Source organism: Bufo bufo, chromosome 8 (genome assembly GCF_905171765.1).
Source record: "Bufo bufo chromosome 8, aBufBuf1.1, whole genome shotgun sequence".
In the NCBI taxonomy this organism is placed as follows: Eukaryota; Metazoa; Chordata; class Amphibia; order Anura; family Bufonidae; genus Bufo; species Bufo bufo.
In genome coordinates this window covers 97,285,071-97,305,293 of record NC_053396.1, presented here as the reverse complement: position 1 = coordinate 97,305,293, position 20,223 = coordinate 97,285,071, and the positions used below count along the sequence as shown (strand labels likewise).

General features: G+C 48.1%; 1 protein-coding gene across 6 annotated transcripts in view; it reads left to right on the top strand.

Moving 5' to 3' along the window:
* The first annotated feature begins 3,897 nt into the window (after positions 1-3,897).
* ZMYM3 (zinc finger MYM-type containing 3) overlaps positions 3,898-20,223 on the top strand; it is a 93,391-nt gene continuing 77,065 nt past the window's right edge. For 2 of the 6 annotated variants that reach the window (XM_040442326.1, XM_040442325.1), the window contains exon 1: positions 17,798-17,916. Coding sequence is in view for 4 of the 6 variants with exons in the window: in XM_040442321.1 (XP_040298255.1) it covers positions 15,401-15,980; positions 17,753-17,802 (630 nt within the window). In the remaining 2 variants the exon portion in view is untranslated. The other 4 variants (XM_040442321.1, XM_040442322.1, XM_040442323.1 and 1 more) reach the window with 4 other exon arrangements.

Here is a 20,223-nt window from a genome sequence, read left to right as displayed (position 1 = left end):
AATAAATAATACATATATATCTAGAGATGTTAGGGCCATGATTCCTACGATACATATATATCGATATAGACATACAATGGGCCGCTGAATGGTACGAGAAGTTAGGGGTGGGCGATATGGCCTAAAATCTATATTGTGATATCATTTTAAGCATGTGCGATATGCGATATATATCGCAATATATTCTATATTTCGGGGAAGGGGGGGTAAAACTTTTTTTTTTTTTACTTTTTATTTAATAACTATTAGCCTCCTTAGGGGCTAGAACCCTTGTCCTATTCACCCTAATAGATTTCTATTAGGGTGAATAGGACTTCACACTCTCCCTGCTGCTCTGTGCATAGTGCACACAGCAGCAGGGAACCAACTATGGCAGACAGGGCTTCGGTAGTGTCCTGGCTGCCATGGTAACCGATCGGAGCCCCGCGATTACACTGCTGGGGCTCCGATCAGAAGCTGCCACCCTGGGGCCACTGCCACCAATGATTTAATCGTGTGGAGGGGGGGGCGCATATACTTCGAAGAAGGGGAGTAGAAGGGAGGGGCTGTGGCCACTGCGCCACCAATGAATATAGTTAATATGCCAGAATACAAACGTAGCCTGCATGTGCCGGCCATATCCCATACCTGGCCTCTTTTACTGACCTGAGGGGTTAATAGCGGCAGATCACGGTGCGCAGTAATAGAGGCAGTGTATGGGATATGGCCGGCATATGCAGCAGTCTACGTTTGTATTCAGTCCCTCCCTTCCTCCTCCTCTCTGTTCTCATTGGTTTTGCGGTGGCCACAGTCCCTCCCCTCCTCCTCCTAGTCTGTTCTCATTGGTTTCGCGGTGGCCACAGTCCCTCCCCTCCTCCTCCTAGTCTGTTCTCATTGGTGGCGCAGTGGCCACAGTCCCTCCCCTCCTCCTCCTAGTCTGTTCTCATTGGTGGCGCAGTGGCCACAGTCCCTCCCCTCCTCCTCCTCTCTGTTCTCATTGGTGGTCAGCGGCAGCCGCACACAGTGGGAACGGAGGGACTCCCTCCTTCACCACTGTGCCGGCTCAGGAGAACATGGTGAGTGCTGAGAGCGGCGCATGCCATGTTCTACCGCGATATAAACGAAAGCTCTAGCGTTGGCCAGATTTATACATAGATGAGGTGAATTGTGTCTTCTAAATCTTGTGCTTTTGAATTATATGTTTTTTTAAATTATGTGTTTTAGTTTTCATAGGTGTATTTTAATGGATCATTAAATGGTGAAATTACCGGTACATGAAAATTACTGTGAGCCAGCCATTCTTGTTTATGATCATCATTTCGGGTTATACGGAGAGGTGGTCAGTAGGCTGGGCTCCAGAACGAACGGGGAGCTCCCTCTAAAATACTAATATTTGTAATGGTCTTTTCTGACCCATCGTAAGTTGGAACCAGACGCAACATACAATGCCTCAGACTCAGATCCAACCAGTCAAGGCCACCTCTCAGGTAAAACAGCTGGACTGTTAGGCCTCATGCACACGACCATTGTTGGGTTCAGTGTCCGTTGTTCCGTTTTCCGTGATTTTCTGCGGACCCATTGACTTTCAATGGGTCCGTTGAAAACTCGGAAAATGCACCGTTTGTCATCCGCGTCCGTGTTTCCAGTCCGTGAAAAAAATATGACCTGTCCTATTTTTTTCACGGGCAACGGGTCGCGGACCCATTCAAGTCAATGGGTCCGTGAAAAAACACGGAGGCACACAAGATTGTCATCCGCGTCCGTTTTTTTCCTATCATTTTCAAGGCAAACTTGACTTAGGTTTTTTTTTCACTTTTCATGTCTGGTGATCCTCCAAAAATCAAGGAAGACACACGGAAAAAAAAACAGAAACGGATCACGGAACAACGGAACCCCGTTTTGCGGACCGTGAAAAAATACTGTTGTGTGCATGAGGCCTTATATGTAGGGACTTGTTTTATCTGTCTTAGTTATCTGCTTATTTTTCTTAAATCTTCATCTTCTCTTATCTTGGATGACATTTTGGGGCTTTGGAACCGATTACTCAAGTTACAGTCATTTCAACATACAATGGTCGCCCTGGAACCACTTAATATTGTAACTTGAGGGACCACTGTAGATGGACGTCATGCAGTTATTCTACGCATCGTTAACCAATCACGAGCGTACTGTTTCTTTCAGCAAGACATCACACAGAGCTCCTGCGCCATTCACCATAGCGTTGTTGCCTCCACGGCCACCAGACCTAACGGTAGGCGACTTATCTGTGAAGGGAAGGATTTAGAAAACTAACCCCCAGACTCTGCCTGAACTGAAACATAGCTCCAAGAATTAATAGATTTTAATTTTCTGTCTTTGGAGCCATCGAGGATATGCCAAAACGAGCCCATACGGCCATTACCACTGCAGACCGACTGAAGAATGAGGGTATTGACCACATGGCGCGGTCGTGGCACGGCTGGATGTTCAAGTACTGTGCACCTTCAATATTGCACGGCCATTAATGCCCATTGAACCTAGCGCAGCCCTTTCAGCCACGTGGTACTTGAGCGCAGCATGGCCACGTCCCAACCGACACCACAGTGCCATGTGGTCGTACCCTAACGTCTCATTAGTTTAATTCCAGCCCACTGCGGGCTACCAGTTGAGTGAGCGCTGAGGACTCCAAGCACAGCGCCGTACACTGTATAGTGGCTGTGCTCGGTATTACAGCTCGGGCCCATTCACATCAATGGGGCTGAGCTGCACCTAGGCCACGTGGCCAATGTATGGTGACATCAGATGGCCTCAGAAGAAGCCGCAGCGCTCACGGAGCACCAGCCTCTTCTAGCAGCTGATCAGCGGGGGGTCCTGAGGATAGGTCATCAATAATAATTACCGGATCACCCATTTAAGTGTATATACACAATCTGTGTTTTACACACAGATTTTCTTGTGAAAAATCAACAGGATTTCAAAATCCTCAGCACATCAATGGTTTGTGTGGCTTTACAGATGCAAGGGTGAGATCTGGGGCAAATCCATGTGCATTTTGGTGCAGAAACGCAGTAAAAACAGCAATAAAGTCCACATGAACTACACTGCTGTGTGCGTGCATCCTTAGGGCTCATGCACACAAACGCTTGTCCGTTCTGTTTTTTTATTGCACCCTGTATGCAGAACCATACATTTTAATGGCGCCACACACAAAAAAAAACTAAATAACTGCGTGTGCATTCCGTTTCCGTATGTCCACAAGTCCGTTCCGCAAAAAATATAGAACATGTCCTATTCGTGTTTGTTTTGCCGACAAGGACAGGCATTGATACAACAGATCCGCAAAAACGGATGCAACACGGACATGACATTCCGTTCTTTTTACATCCAGCGACGTGCATGAGCCCTTAGACTGGCACATGAAGCACCCATCCTGGTTTTGGGGCCTAGCTGATGCCTGGTATTAACCATAGCACATGTTATGCATCAGTATTGACCCGCTACTTGCAGTATATGACTCCTCTATTTGATGGGACCGTTTTGCACATGTCCTCATTTAACAATAGCAATTACCCATAGATTTAATATGAACTTGCTAACTGCAAGAAAAGACGCATTGACTGCGTGTGTGCATAAAGCCTGACACTCAACACATATTTTGTTGTAATCTGGCGGTTTAACCTTCATCTTTGGGCCCTTACAGCCCTCGGGTCACATCCCGCCCGCTCTCTGGCCAGCACCGCCACAGAAGGCCCCAGCACCCCGCATCAAAAGGAAAAGCCCGCCTCACGGCGCCTGCGCGCTCTCCAGCGCTTCCACGCCCGCCCCTCCACAGCCACGGCCGAGCTATCGGCTACTTACTGTAGGGCTAAGCCCCGCCTCCTCTGCCTAACCGCGCCCCGCCCTCGGAAGCGCGCTTGTCCTGCTACAGGTTTGAGATCGCGCTTAAAGGGACCGCAGCGGGGGCGCGCCTGAGAGAGAGCGGCAGAGTGCGCGAGACAGCGAGAGACGTTGGAGATTGAGACCTCCCGAGAGTGCGGCTGCGCCAGAGACTGTAGCAGGAAACGAGAGAGCGGCCGCGGCTTGCTCGTGGTCACTGTACGTTGTCCGAAAACGAGGGGGTTGGGCGAACACCCGCGAAGGGGTGGGGAACGCAGCCCGAGAAGGTATGGTCTGAGGGAGACACGGCGGCAAATTGTGCAGTGGGGGTGAGGAGTGCTGCAGACAGTTGGCCTGGTCCCGGAGAGCAGGGCACCGGCCGGAGGGGATCCCTGTAACGTGCCCGACACCCGAAGGTGGGTGGGGCGTCTGATGTGTCGCCACTTGGGCTGGGGGCAGGGGATGTGTGCTGCTCACATGTGAGGGGGCATCTCCAGAGTGTGAGGCGGGAGAGGGTGTGCGGGGGAGGTGTGGGTGGGGTTCAGGGTTTGGGGTGTTGGGGGCATACATGCATGTGAGAGGGAGCCTGGATTCTTAGAAAAGGGGGAGGGGTGAGGCCCATGGGCACAGGATGGGAGGGCTGGATAACATCCACATGGTGCCAGGGGGTGCATTGGCTGGGCAGAGTGGGGGTGAGGCCAAGGTGGTGTGATCAGGACAATGTGTTATTGGGGTGGTCACCTCACCTTTCATCCAGTGTGAGACCCCCATGTGCTGAATGTGCCCCCGGGGGCACCGCCACTCACTAGGCTATTTCTGGGGAAGGTTGGGTGACCACCACTATGGCTGCCATGTCCTGGCTGCATGGATTGCTATGGAACTGGTCACCTGGATAGGTTGGCGGCCACCTACCTTTCCTGCAGATTTAGAGATCTCCCATTGTTTTCTCATGCTTTACTGCTGGTGCAATGTTATAGAGGCTGCTCTCAGGACATGGGTCACCCAGTAATCGGTACCCCGCTATAGACCACGCCGCTGCTACGCCCCCGTTTATTTGAGGCGCAGATGATATCCGCTCTGGGAACTTCATACAGTTTGAGCAATAGTGTCTCTTGAGGGCACTTTCACACTAGCGGTTTTCTTTTCCGGTATTAACTTCCGTCCTAGCGGCTCCATACCGGAAAAAAATTGATCAGCTTTATCCTAATGCATTTTGAATGGAGAGCAATCCGTTCAGGTTGCGTCAGTTCAGTCCCTATTACGTTTTTTGGCCGGAGAAAAGTTTTATCTACGGCCAAAAATCCTGAACACTTGCCGGAATGCTGAATCCGGCATTCATTTTCATTGAAATGTATTGGTGCCGGATCGGGGAAAACAGAACCGGTCTGCACATGCGCAGACCTTTAAAAATGAAAAAAAAAATATCAGTTTTTCCGGGTGACACTGGAGAGACGGATCCGGTATTTCAATGCATTTGTCAGATTGATCCGTCTGACAAATGCCATCCGTTTGTGTCCAGATTGCCGGAATCCTCTGCCACAAGTGTGAAAGTACCCTGATCCTAACTTGTGTGGTGTGCTTCGATGTACCTTCTGGATGGGAACTAGTCCGCCTTATGCCGAAGTTAATGCAAGCAGGGATCATCCAGAGTTCCTTAAAGGGGTTGTCTCACTTCAGCACATGGCATTTATCATGTAGATAAAGTGAATACAAGGCACTTACTAATGTATTGTGATATTGCTTCCTTTGCTAGCTGGAGTCTCTTTTCCATCACATTATACACTGCTCGTCTCTAGCGGCTACCACCACTGCTGCAGCGCAGATACAAGGTGGCCACCAGAGAGGCCTCCGTCTTTTCCTATGTTGTACAAGTACGACCACCGCTGATGGCTTGCAGGGTGGTCATAACCTCTGGAAACGAGCAGCTTATATTGTGATGGAAAAATTAATCCAGCCAGCAAAGGAAGCAATATGGACAATCACAGTTCATTAGTTAAGGTACTTTCACATTTGCTTTAAACTTTTCCGGTATTGAGTTCCGTCCTAGGGGCTCAATACCGGAAAAGAACTGATCAGTTTTATCCTAATGCATTCTGAATGGAGAGCAATCCGTTCAGGATGTCTTCAGTTCAGTCACTCTTAAGTTATTTGACCGGAGCATGCAGCTGTATTTTCTCCGTCCAAAATTCCGGAACACTTGCAATTTTTCATTGAAATGCATTAATGCCGGGTCTGGCCCCAAATGTTCCGGAAAACGTATCCGGTTTTGCGGCGTGGGTTAATCGGAACAGGATGCCATCGGGTCCCCATGCGGCTGTAGGGGGGACCCGATAGCATGGAAGACAGCGCGATGCCTTCCTTACGCATCTGCGCTGCTGTCCGGTGACGAGCCTGTGAGATCCAGCCCCCTGAATCTCACAAGCCGGAAGCTGTATGAGTAATACTCACTGTATTACTCATACAGCCAATGCATTCCAATACAGAAGTATTGGAATGCATTGTAAAAGGGATTAGACCCCCAAAAGTTCAAGTCCCAAAGTGGGACAAAAAATAAATAAAAAATAAAGTCCCCCCCCAAAAAAAATTAAGTTTCAAGTAAAAATAAACAAAAACTTCATTTTCCCCAAATAAAGTTAAAAAAAATTGGTAAAAAATAGGGGGGGGGGGGAGAAAGTATACATATTGGGTATCGCCGCGTCCGTATCGACCGGCTCTATACACATCACATGACCTAACCCCTCAGATGAACACCATAAAAAATAAAAACTGTGCTAAATAAACCATTTTTGTCACCTTACATCACAAAAAGTACAACAGCAAGCGATCAAAAAGGCGTTTGCCCACCAAAATAGTACCAATCTAACCGTCACCTCATCCCGCAAAAAATTAGCCCCTATCTGAGACAATCGCCCAAAAAAACTATGGCTCAGAATATGGAGCCAGTAAAACATCCTTTTTTTTTTTTTTTGTTTCAAAAATGATATTATTGTGTAAAACTTGCATAAATAAAAAAAGTATACATAAAAGGTATTGCCGCGTCCGTATCGACCGGCTCTATAAAAATATCACATGACCTAACCCCTCAGATGAATGTTATAAATAACAAAAAAAAAAAAACGGTGCCAAAACAGCTATTTCTTGTTACCTTGCCTCACAAAAAGTGTAATATAGAGCAACCAAAAATCATATGTACCCTAAACTAGTACCAACAAAACTGCCACCCTATCCCGTAGTTTCTAAAATGGGGGGCTTCAAATGGGACATGGTGTCAAAAAAAAGTCCAGCAAAACCTGCCTTCCAAAAACCGTATGGCATTCCTTTCCTTCTGTGTCCTGCCGTGTGCCCGTACAGCGGTTTACGACCACATATGGAGTGTTTCTGTAAACTACAGAATTAGTGCCATAAATATTGAGTTTTGTTTGGCTGTTAACTAGGGGTGGGCGGTATAGGCGATATGCGATATAAATTTGGGCCACGATATGGATTTACGCTATATCGCCGGACCGCGATATGATTGCGCTCTCTGCGCGCACCATTTACTCCTGAGCCCGCCGGCCGGCACAGTGGAGGGAGAAAGAGGGAGTCCCTCCCCACTGTGCGCGGCTGCCGCTGAACACCAATGAGGAGAGGACAGAGTAGGAGGAGGAGGGGAGGGGCTGTGGCCGGCCATATCCCACAGGGTCCCCCTCCTCCCCCCCCTAGTTCATTGATGGCAGTGGGCAGTTCCGATCGGAGTCCCAGCAGTGTAATGCTGGGGCTCCGATCGGTTACCATAGCAGCCAGGACGCTACTGAAGTCCTGGCTGCGATGGTATGTTAGTGAGCAGCATTATACTCACGTGTGCCGTGGCTGCCGGGCGCTCCTTCTTCTGTCTGTGCGGCGCATTGCTAATGCTTATAGCATTAGCAATGCGCCGCACAGACCTATGAGAAGAAGGAGCGGCCACGGCGCACGTGAGTATAATGCTGCTCACTAACATACCATCGCAGCCAGGACTTCAGTAGCGTCCTGGCTACCATGGTAACCGATCGGAGCCCCAGCATTACACTGCTGGGACTCCGATCGGAACTGCCCACTGCCATCAATGAACTAGGGGGGGGGGGGAGCAGGGGGACCCTGTGGCCACTGCCACCAATGATTAATACTGGGGAAGGAGGGGGGGGTGGGTTTGAGTTACCATAGGGGGAGCAGATCAGAGGCTGGGGGGGGGAGCAGATCAGAGGCTGGGGGGGGGGAGCAGATCAGAGGCTGGGGGGGGGGAGCAGATCAGAGGCTGGGGGGGGGGAGCAGATCAGAGGCTGGGGGGGGGGAGCAGATCAGAGGCTGGGGGGGGGGAGCAGATCAGAGGCTGGGGGGGGGGGAGCAGATCAGAGGCTGGGGGGGGGGAGCAGATCCGAGGCTGGGGGGGGGGAGCAGATCAGAGGCTGGGGGGGGGGAGCAGATCAGAGGCTGGGGGGGGGAGCAGATCAGAGGCTGGGGGGGGAGCAGATCAGAGGCTGGGGGGGGGGAGCAGATCAGAGGCTGGGGGGGGGGAGCAGATCAGAGGCTGGGGGGGGGGAGCAGATCAGAGGCTGGGGGGGGGGAGCAGATCAGAGGCTGGGGGGGGGGAGCAGATCAGAGGCTGGGGGGGGGGAGCAGATCAGAGGCTGGGGGGGGGGAGCAGATCAGAGGCTGGGGGGGGGGGGCAGATCAGAGGCTGGGGGGGGGGGAGCAGATCAGAGGCTGGGGGGGGGGGGAGCAGATCAGAGGCTGGGGGGGGGGGGAGCAGATCAGAGGCTGGGGGGGGGGGAGCAGATCAGAGGCTGGGGGGGGGGGGGGCAGATCAGAGGCTGGGGGGGGGGGGAGCAGATCAGAGGCGGGGGGGGGGGGAGCAGATCAGAGGCTGGGGGGGGGAGCAGATCAGAGGCTGGGGGGGGGGGAGCAGATCAGAGGCTGCCATGGTCAGCTCCCTGCTGTTGTGTGCACAGGGCAGCAGGGAGAGTGCAAAGTCCTATTCACCCTAATAGAGCTCTATTAGGGTGAATATGACAAGGGTTCTAGCCCTTAAGGAGGCTAATAGTTATTAAATAAAAAGTAAAAAAAAAAGTTTAAACACCCCCAATATAGAAAACAATATATCGCAATATATATCGCATATCGCACATGCTTAAAATTATATCCCAGTGTACTTCATGACACTGGGAAAAATGGATTAAAATGGAAAATTTGCCCAAAAATTTACATTCTGAAATTTCATCTCCATTTGCCAATAACTCTTGTGGAACACCTAAAGGGTTAACGACGTTTGTAAAATCAGTTTTGAATACCTTGAGGGGTGTAGTTTCTAGAAATGGGGTCATTTTTGGGTGGTTTTTATTATGTAAGCCTCGCAAAGTGACTTCAGACCTGAACTGGTCCCTAAAAATTGGGTTTTTGAAAATTTCTGAAAGATTTCAAGATTTGCTTCTAAATTTCTAAGCCTTGTAACATCCCCAAAAAATAAAATATCATTCCCAAAATGATCCAAACATGAAGTAGACATATGGGGAATGTAAAGTAATAACAATTTTTGAGGTATTACTATGTATTATAGAAGTAGAGAAATTGAAACTTGGAAATTTGCAATTTCTTTAAAACAATTGGTAAATTTGGTATTTTTTTATAAATAAAAATGATTTTTTTTTACTCCATTTTACCAGTGTCATGAAGTACAATATGTGACGAAAAAACAGTCTCAGAATGGCCTGGATAAGTCAAAGCGTTTTAAAGTTATGAGCACTTAAAGTGACTCTGGTCAGATTTGCAAAAAATGGCCAAGTCCTTAAGGTGAAATAGGGCTGAGTCCTTAAGGGGTTAAAGGGGTTGTCCCATCTCAGATATTGGGGGCATATGGCTAGGATATGTCCCCAATGTCTGATAGGTGCGGGTCCCACCTCTCAGAGATGCGCCAATACTTATAACAGAGCCGGCAAAGTCCTGGAGGGTGCACCGTACGTGCGCGGCCGCCCTCCATTTGTTCCTATGGCAGTGCAGAATATAGCCAAGCGGCTATTTTCGGAAATACCATTGAAATGAATGGGAGGTGCACCGCGCAAGCGCAGCCATCGCTCCATTTACTTCTGTGGGGCTGATGGAAATGACCAAGCCAGTCCTGGGCTATTTTGGGTGCTCCCATAGGAATGAATGGAGGGTGGCCACGCACTACTTTGCTGGCTCTGTTCTAAGTAGGTGTGGGACCCGCACCTATCACACTTTGGGACTAATCCTAGCGATATTCCCCCAATGTCTGAGATAGGACAACCCCTTTAACATTCTCCTGTGATTAAAAGGGCTTTCTAATTGATGACATTTATAGTGCACGTGCATGACCACTGCGACACTGACTTGTATGGGACTGATGAAGATAGCAGGGGGCTATATATGGCAGTCCCATACAAATGAGTGGCACGGTGGTCTTGCATATGCATCCTCGGCACCGTTCACTAAGAATACCAGGAGACCCCGTTCTCCCAGAGGTCAGTGTCTGATATTGAGCCCCCAGCGTGCCTCCTGACACCCCAAAACATACAATATATTATACACAGAGGTCGCACTACATTTTTTCCAGAAGAGTAAAAATACTCCTCTGACCATTTTTGAGGAGTATTTTTTTTTTTTTTAGCTGAGGAGGAGTATGGAAATTGGAGATATATATTCACAAAAAAAGAAAAAACAGTGGCAGCACCGTCCCTGATGCAAGCTGGTGGGTGCAACAGCCCAAAACGGATTGAAGCCAATCCAAAAATACAAAATGGAAAAGATGGGTAGCACTCCAAAAAGTAAAAAATACAAAAATCTTTATTTACCCCAGTGGGAAATGCGATGTTTCGGCTCTAGACAGGAGCCTTCCTCAAGCCTTGAGGAAGGCTCCTGTCTAGAGCCGAAACGTCGCATTTCCCACTGGGGTAAATAAAGATTTTTGTATTTTTTTTACTTTTTGGAGTGCTGCCCATCTTTTCCATTATATTTATTTATTACGTAGGCTTATATAACTCTATTATGTCTTCCATGCAGAAATAGCCTATTTTGACCATTTTAAATTTCTCTCTCAGAAGACTAAATCCCTACCTTTCTTTAAGCACCAAATCTGTCAGCTAGGGATCGGAGCAGTAGACTGTGCAAAACTCAATGCAATAAGAATTGAACAGGGACGTCTGGTGGTTGTGGCTGGGAGCAGTGGGGGGTCTGGTGGTTGTGGCTGGGAGCAGTGGGGGGTCTGGTGGTTGTGGCTGGGAGCAGTGGGGGGTCTGGTGGTTGTGGCTGGGAGCAGTGGGGGGTCTGGTGGTTGTGGCTGGGAGCAGTGGGGGGTCTGGTGGTTGTGGCTGGGAGCAGTGGGGGGGGGGGGTCTGGTGGTTGTGGCTGGGAGCAGTGGGGGGGGGGGTCTGGTGGTTGTGGCTGGGAGCAGTGGGGGGGGGTCTGGTGGTTGTGGCTGGGAGCAGTGGGGGGGGGGTCTGGTGGTTGTGGCTGGGAGCAGTGGGGGGGGGGTCTGGTGGTTGTGGCTGGGAGCAGTGGGGGGGGGTCTGGTGGTTGTGGCTGGCAGCAGTGGGGGGGGTCTGGTGGTTGTGGCTGGCAGCAGTGGGGGGGGTCTGGTGGTTGTGGCTGGCAGCAGTGGGGGGGGTCTGGTGGTTGTGGCTGGCAGCAGTGGGGGGGGTCTGGTGGTTGTGGCTGGGAGCAGTGGGGGGGTCTGGTGGTTGTGGCTGGGAGCAGTGGGGGGGTCTGGTGGTTGTGGCTGGCAGCAGTGGGGGGGTCTGGTGGTTGTGGCTGGGAGCAGTGGGGGGGGGGGTCTGGTGGTTGTGGCTGGGAGCAGTGGGGGGGGGGGTCTGGTGGTTGTGGCTGGGAGCAGTGGGGGGGGGGGTCTGGTGGTTGTGGCTGGGAGCAGTGGGGGGGTCTGGTGGTTGTGGCTGGGAGCAGTGGGGGGGTCTGGTGGTTGTGGCTGGGAGCAGTGGGGGGGGCTGGTGGTTGTGGCTGGGAGCAGTGGGGGGGTCTGGTGGTTGTGGCTGGGAGCAGTGGGGGGGTCTGGTGGTTGTGGCTGGGAGCAGTGGGGGGGTCTGGTGGTTGTGGCTGGGAGCAGTGGGGGGGTCTGGTGGTTTCATTTGATTGCTCTGATACCTAAACACCAAAAGGAAAAAAATAATTTTTGACCTTAAGTTGATAGTAGTGTTACTAGAGTCCTAAAGGCTTATAAAAGTAGGGTACCTGCTTTTATAGACCCTTGAGACTCTATTAACACTACTATCAACACAAGGTCATCTAAAGAAACAGCAGTTTTTTTTTAAATTCTTGTTTTCCTTTTGGTGTGTAGGTATCAGAGCAATCAAATGAAAGTTCTGATGTAACATAAGACGCAGGGTTTTGTTTAGCCTCTTGGCTATTAGTTTTCCATTGATACACCTCCACATGGAGCTCCCATCAGCAGATAGAAGCCTGCAGGGCACTTCTGGGGTGGCATCACCTGGGCACAAGCCTGACACTTCTCTCACTGTCTTTGCTCCGCAGAGGCTCCATTCCCGCCATGCTTTTCCTTCAGCAGCCGGCAGTGGCGCGGAATGGCTGCTGCTGTGTGTTCCGCGTGGGAGAAGGGGGTTGTGAGAGGATCGGCGAATGGCACGGCAGCCTGTTGATACTGACAAATCAGCAGCCTCCTCTCTAAAAACAAAGCTCTGTACTGTGAGGAGCTTTGTGATTGGATTGCTGTGCTGCCTGTGCCGTTCACAGCGCTCAGTGCGCTCATGAATGGCAGTGACATTATCGTGCGTATTCATACGCATCAGACGTATTCATAGAGAGTAAAACTGCCTGTACAGGCGTTATTGCGACCTCTGATACAGTAGTCACTCAAGCCTCCTTGCCAGTCAGTCATTTTCCCTTTGAAGCAGTGGTGAGGCGCAGCAAGGGAGGTAGTTTTATCAGTCTGTAAGGCTACTTTCACACTTGCACTTTCCCTTTCCGCTATTGAGACCCATCATAGGATCTTAATAGGGGGGAGACAAAACGGACCAGAATGCATTCCGTTGTGTTTGGTTGCGTCCCCATTGCAGACAAAGGTTTTCTGTCCACAATGTGGTGCGGAGCAAAATGGATCCGTCATGGCTCACAATGTAAGTCAATGAGGACGAATCCGTTTCCTCTGACACAATAGAAAACAGATCCGTCCCCTATTGACTTTCAATGGAGTTCATGACGGATCAGTCATTGCTATAGAGGCCATAATACAACCGGATCCATTCATAATGGATGCAGATGGTTGTATTATCAGAACGGAAGCATTTTTGCTGATCCATGATGGATCCAACCAAACCGCTAGTGTGAACGAGCCCTAAGTGTGTACAAGCAGATGCTCCGATCATCAGTGGAGATGAAGGCTGCAATCACCTCCGCTGTATGGAGACAGGCGATCGATTGTCCCCATAGAAGATCATTGTTTAGACTGCACGATCTGCAATGATTATTTGTGCCACCCGAACAATGCGATCTCCTGATGTATGAGCGTCTGGCAGGGCTGCGTTCACATACAGGACAGGTGATCTGGTGATTGCTGCCACCATTTAGACCAGCAGGTTTTCAGAAATGAGCGTTTATAGAAACTCTCATCCCCGATAATCTGATAGATCATCATTTGATGCAGATATTTCGTAAGAAGCGATAATTTAGCGAATCTTTAGCATTTTAAGGGGGTTGTCTCACTTCAGCAAGTGGCATTTATCATGTAGAGAAAGTTAATACAAGGCACTTACTAATGTATGGTTATTATCCATATTGCTTCCTTTGCTGGCTTGATTCATTTTTCCATTACATTATACACTGCTCGTTTCCATGGGTCACGGCCACCGCTGCTGTAGAGATACGAGGTGGCCGGCATGGGAGCTGCTGCGCATGCATGCCTAGGTGAGCCCCCATGGTCACGGCCACCATAGAGACCGGCGCTTATTCCTATAGTGTGCAAGCACGACCACCACTGCTGGATTGCAGGGTTGTCGTAACCTCTGGATACTAGCAGTGTATCATGTGATGGAAAGATGAATCCAGCCAGCAAAGGAGGCAATATGGACAATCACAATACATTAGTAAGTGCCTTGTATTAACATTCTGTACATGATAAATGCCATTAGCTTGAAGTGAATGGGGCTGAGCTGCCCCTCGGCCATGTGACCGATGGTTGTGATGTCACTGGCCTAGGGTAAGCTGAGAGGGCTGCAGCTCTGAGGCCTTCTCAAACCGCTGATTGGCAGGGGGTCCTCACTTACAAGGAGTCGGTTAACCCCTTTAAGAGACGTACAGTTGCCTGTAACAAGGTTCATGAAATACTTTTTGCTGTTTGCCTATTATTGCAATCATTGCTCGTTCACTCCTAGAGCATTTAACTGGCTGCCAGGTTTCTGATTAGACGAGGGGGCATGAAGATGATCATTGTCGGGCCGATTTCTCCAATCCATAGAAAACAAAGGATTTACCGCTCCGTCTAATAGGCCCTTTTATGCTGCATTAATCTCTGGTTTAGTATCAGAAGTAACTTTTTTTTTTTCCCTCTCATCTAAGGCTACTTTCACACTGGCGTTTTGGCTTTCCATTAGTGAGATCTGTTCAGGTATCTCACAAGCGGTCCAAAACGGATCAGTTTTGCCCTAATGCATTCTGAATGGAAAAGGACCCGCTCAGAATGCATCAGTTCAGTCTCCGTTCTGCTTTGGGGGTGGACACCGAAAAGCTTGCAGCGTTTTGGTGTCTGTTAGACAAAACTGAGCCGAACGGATCCGTCCTGACACACAATGTAAGTCAATGGGGACGGATCCGTTTTCTATGACACAATCTGGCACAATAGAAAACGGATCCGTCCCCCATTGACTTTCAATGGTGTTCAAGACGGATCCGTTTTGGCAATGTTAAAGAGAATACAAACGGATCCATTCTGAACGGATGCATGCGTTTGTATAATCTGGACGGATCCGTCTGTGCAGATCCATGACGGATCCGCACCAAACGCGAGAAAAAGTAGCCTAAATCTGTTCTGGCGGCAAATTCTAAGACAAATCAATGCATTTAAAAAAATAATAATAATTTGGGCCGGACTTTGACAAGTAATGAGGACCAGGCGTCTTTTAATTGCGGCTGTTGGTGCCCCAGTAGTAAAAGACGGAGAAATCGAACCTCCACTATGGAGCCCCTGTAAACGATGATATGTAGGTTGTAAGCAAGTCCATTGCTATAGTGTTACTATCTACATAACACGTGGATGCTGTTGTGTAAGGAAATTGCTTGAATTACAATTACCTAATATTAAAGTAGCCCCAAACCAGGTCTTGAAAAAGTCATTGTGCCGTACAAAGATTCCTCTAAGGATACTGCACATCTGTCTTCATAGAACTGCTCGGTGTCTTGTGCTGCGCTTACATTTGCTGGTTGGGTGTACGTTTCTGAATATATTCATGTTTTCTCTTTTCAGACCGGGGCCTGTCTTGCAGGATCCCAGACACCAACAAGCACGTGAGGGGAGACCTTCAAACTGAAGCTGACATTGGAGCTCATTCCCAGGAGTCATTAGTTCACAGACATGGAGAGTGATGACAATAAAGAGCCTGACAACCAAAAAGAGGAAGATGCTGCAGAGACTGCGGCTGAAGAGCAGGGGAGTAAGGAGAACAAAAAGGCCAAAGCAGAGTCCAAGGAGATTGTAAAAGATGAAAACTCTGATGTAGACCCTCAAACTAAAAAATCTCTCCCAGATCCAGCAGATAGTGACGGGAAGGATGATGTTGTCTTTGTTGCTGCAAGGATGACCAAAAAATCTGAAGTGGAACGTTCAAAGGTGCACAAGACAAAGCGTATTGAAGAAAATGGAGATCCAGGCCAGACTGCTGCTGAACCTGGGGAGGGCACAAATTGTGATCCAGAAGAGAAAGCAGCAGGCGAAGCTCCTGAGATGCAGGCAGACCCACCACAGCCCAGTCAAACACTTCCAAGAAGGATGAGGCTACGGCCTATGTTAAAACCTCGCTCTTCTGTGCCCCATAATGTAGACCAGAATGTAAGCACTGATCAAGAAACTAGTCCACAGGAAAAAGAGGCTCCTCAACCTGACCATTCATCTGAGAAAAATGCTGATGTGGAATCCAACTCCAGACCTCCTTCAGGTGTGTATAGGAAGTTCTTATCATATGTGTCTGGCATGGGGTGGTTAAGGCGTGTATACACTGTGCCCACCAGCAGATAATTATCAGCTACATCTCAGCTAGAAAGATATATTTTTATAAACCCCATATATGTAAATTCAGCAGCGTATTTGCCATTGACTAGTGTGGAATTGAACTCTGAAAAGTGATCCATACACTTACAGATTATTCACCAAATATTCTTTAAAAATATGTTGAACATAAAGACTTAATGTAAACATTAGTTCCATTTCTGAGTACACATTCCCTTTACATATGTATCTATATACTGCATATTAAAGAGGAGTAGATGTGTGTATATTATATATACAGTGAAATTCCCATAAAGGTATTGTCACAAGGCCAGTTTCTGATCATCATGGGTAAAGCGTTTCCAAAGGTCCCTTTAAATGAGCCGTTTATCGGTCTGATGATTGGGTATGAACACATCAGCCCATATAAAGTTACAACTGATCACTGGAAGACAGAGCTGCCCAGGAATAATGCATCTGCATGTGGACGACCCCGTGCAGTGGAGGTGATTGCTCCATGTAAAGTAGTCTGGGATGTTGATTAGGGATGAGCGAATCGACTTCGGATGAAACATCTGAAGTCGATTCGCATAATACTTTGAATACTGTACGGAGCAAGCGCTCCGTACAGTAGTAGAATCTATGGTCTCCTATGAGCCGAAGTTATTCGAGAAGTCTCGTGAGAAATTGATTCATGAGGTTATTATGCGATAACTTCGCCTCATTGGAGCCAATACATTCTAATACTGTACGGAGCACTCATCCCTAATGTTATTACTTGTAAAGAACACCATTTATAGAAAGCTACTGCAGTTAGATTGATCTAACGGGTTTAGTACTGGAGAAATGTCCGCTCCAGTAGTAATTATTGCAGACGGTCGTCTTTCTGGGCTTCCTGTCAGTGGAACCTTTGAAGAACCTTGCAGTCAGCCTGGCCCCGAGATGTCTGCTCTCAACAATGGGTTGTATTCAGCTGCACAGCAAACAAAGATGGACGCTAGGCTTGCAGTTCTTTAGGCTGGAGTAACACATGTCGTTTTTGATGCAAAAGACTGGATTGGATTCAATGGAGAGGTGTGATGAATGTTATTGCTGGGCCCCTCTTAGAGGGGCTGCTGTACTCCGTCCAGGGGACATGCAGTGAGGGCAGACATGGGACTCCAGTTGTCAGACCTTTATCTCCTATCACATAGATGCTATAAAGCGGGCATGCTCAACCTGCGGCCCTCCAGCTGTTGCAAAACAGCTATCAGCCTACAGCAGGGCATGGTGGGAGTTGTAGTTTTACAACAGCTGGAGGGCCGCAGGTTGAGCATCCCTGCTATAAAGTATTCTCAACATCCTGCATAAAAAAAACTGCGTTGCAGGTAGGTACCTCTACTATGGATTCCACACTTTTGTAATGAAGATGGTGAAATCCAGAGCCGTTTCTTCAGATAAACACATGCAATCCATGAGGTTTTTCTTGCGGTTTTTGCAAATTGCGTATCTGACATTTCTGCTTTACTTTCCATCTCGTGTGGACGTTCCCCAGGTGTAGTCCCATGCCCCCCACTGCCATTCCTGCATATTCTTTTTTTGTTTAGATGCCAGTTTGTGAGTGGTAAATCTCACGTATCTTAGTTTGTCACTCCGCCTTTTAGGAAAATGAATGTGTGATTCTATAACCTTGGAGAGTTGTATTAGTGATTTCATATTCTCCATCTATGTTCTGCTTTTCAGGTGATGGTCGAGAAGACAAGGGGAAGGAGACGGACGACAAGGCAGGGGCGGTAAGTGAAGACCCTTCAGACATTGGCAGGCGTGCGGTCTGCACCATACCGATGCCACTTCTGTAGACTAGGTCCAGCGAAATATGGTCTGCTATAGAGGCCCCAGTATACATAGTATATAAAGGAATTACATTTTTTTGTTCTCCATTAAACATGCCTGTTTTTACTCAGAAACCTTAGAAAGAAACGAATGCATTTAACTAGAAAGGCTTCTGTAGAAAAAGGTATGCCCTGAGCCCATAGGTTTCCTCTCTTCAGCTTCCTGTCGGTTTTTATAACTGGTGGGGAAACACAGGTGTCTATTCTGTTCCAACCAGCAAGAAATTGATCAGTTTTTTTTTTTGTTGATAAACTGATGCAAAGGACCCGTTGTTCTGCTGGGTCCATTATACGGCTAGTTTCAGAGATTCGGTAGGGTGTTCAGGCAGGGAACCACCTGCCGCATCTCTTAGCATTCCGTCATTCCCGAAGCTTTTCATTTTCCGTTCAGCCCTATGAACTATAATGGGAACTGCCAGAGATCTGGCAAATACGCAGAGTTCACCCAGATCTCTGGTACTAGTCTGAAACGAGCCTAAAAGTTTGTTTGTTTGCATTGGTTTTTCAAACTGATCCATTTTCTCTAAAATGAAGAAAAAAATATTGTCCCTGGAAAAAAAAAAAAACGTGGTGTGAAATTTATTTTTATTATTTATGACTCTTATAGCGCTGACATAGTCTGTAGTGCTTTACAGATATTATCAACACTTGCTGTCCCCAGTGGAGCTAATAAGTTCCCTAACAATATGTCTTTGGATTGTGGGAGGAAACCGGAGTACCCAGGCAAACGCATACAAACTCCATGCAGATGTTGTCCTTAGTCGGATTCGAACCAGTGCTGACCACTGAGCCACCGTGCTGCCCTGTATATGACGTGTCATGGAACCCAGTGGGTCCTGTCACTTATACCATGTTTATTCCTGTTGGGTGCTCTACACAGGACCTGTCCATAGAAACCTTCTGGGCAGAGAGGGCACTAATGGTGTGAGAAAAGGATTGGAGCACAATTTGGAGCTCATGTATGAACATTGTGTTATTTGCTACTTCATAAATAAATGAACTAGCATAGGCAATTGCCCCCGCTAAACTGTTCCTACCACGCTGTAACACGTATGCACTCTTTTGAAAATGAAATTAGAAAAACACTCCCATGCTAATTAGGTGTGGAGTGTCTGCTGGCCGTACCCTGAGGTCCCAAGTGCACGGCTGAATCGGCACGAACTCAGCCCATCTTGGATGTCTCTTAAAGGGGTTGACCGGGTTCAGAGCTGGGAACCTGTCACCATAAAAATGCAATGTAAGCTACAGGCAGCATCCTATCGAGCAGAAGGCGCTGGGCAGATTCATGTTCAGGATTATGGGAAAAGTGTAACTTGTAATTTATACATTTATATCTGGGCTCTGAAGTCATGGAGGTGGCCCTATCAGTGATTGACAGCCATCTCTGTACACAGTCAGAGTGAAGGCTGTCAATCACTGATGGGACCGCCTCCTTGACTTCAAAGCCCAGAATGAGCAAGAATTTACATGTAGAAACTGCAAGTTTTCCTGACTCTTTTCCCATAAAACTATATAGCAATCTGCTCAGCTCCTCCTGCTCTATAACATGCTGCCTGCAGTTTCCTTTAAATTAAAGGGGCTGTCCTGGTTAAGAGCTAAACTCTGATGTATCCCCTTTGAGATTAGCATTTCATGCTCCGATGCTCTCTTGCCCTGCAATGTATAGCACAGGGAAAGGGCTGTAGTGTTCCCTGTGACGTCACTGGCACTAATGGGTGCGCTTTAGTGCTGCCCTAGCCAGTTTTTTTGAGGTGAGCTTTATCTGTCTGCTGCTGTCTTCCAGTAGGCGTCTTGAAGAAGGCTCCTGATGGCCAAAAAACATTTTTTTTTTTGTTTTGTTTTTTAGCTTGATAAATGTGTAGTGCGGACACGGAGATGTCAAAAATCTAGAGGGGGCTTATATTTTTGCAAATTTTAAATTTTTTGGGGTTGAAAAGCCTTTTTTTTTTTTTAAAAAAAACTACTTTTTTTTTAACCATTTACTAGTCCCACAAGGGGACTTCAACAGGCAATCTTCTGATTGCTTCTATATCACACTGTACTGTTCATGCTGTACAGTGTATTACTGTCAGTGCTATATTGACATGCACCATCAATATGTGTCAGAGAGGCACAGCCTGGTGGGCATACAACTGCAGGCAGCCTTCATTAGGCTTAGGCTGCCATGCGAAGGCATCTGCACCCCGTTTGCGGGTTGCCAATGGGAAACAGGGAGTGCCCTGTCTCTAAATCACTTAGATGCTGTGGTCGCTATTGGCAGTGGCATCTAAGGCGTTAAACAGCATACATCAATGCTTCTGCCAGGCCATTGGAGCAGGAAGC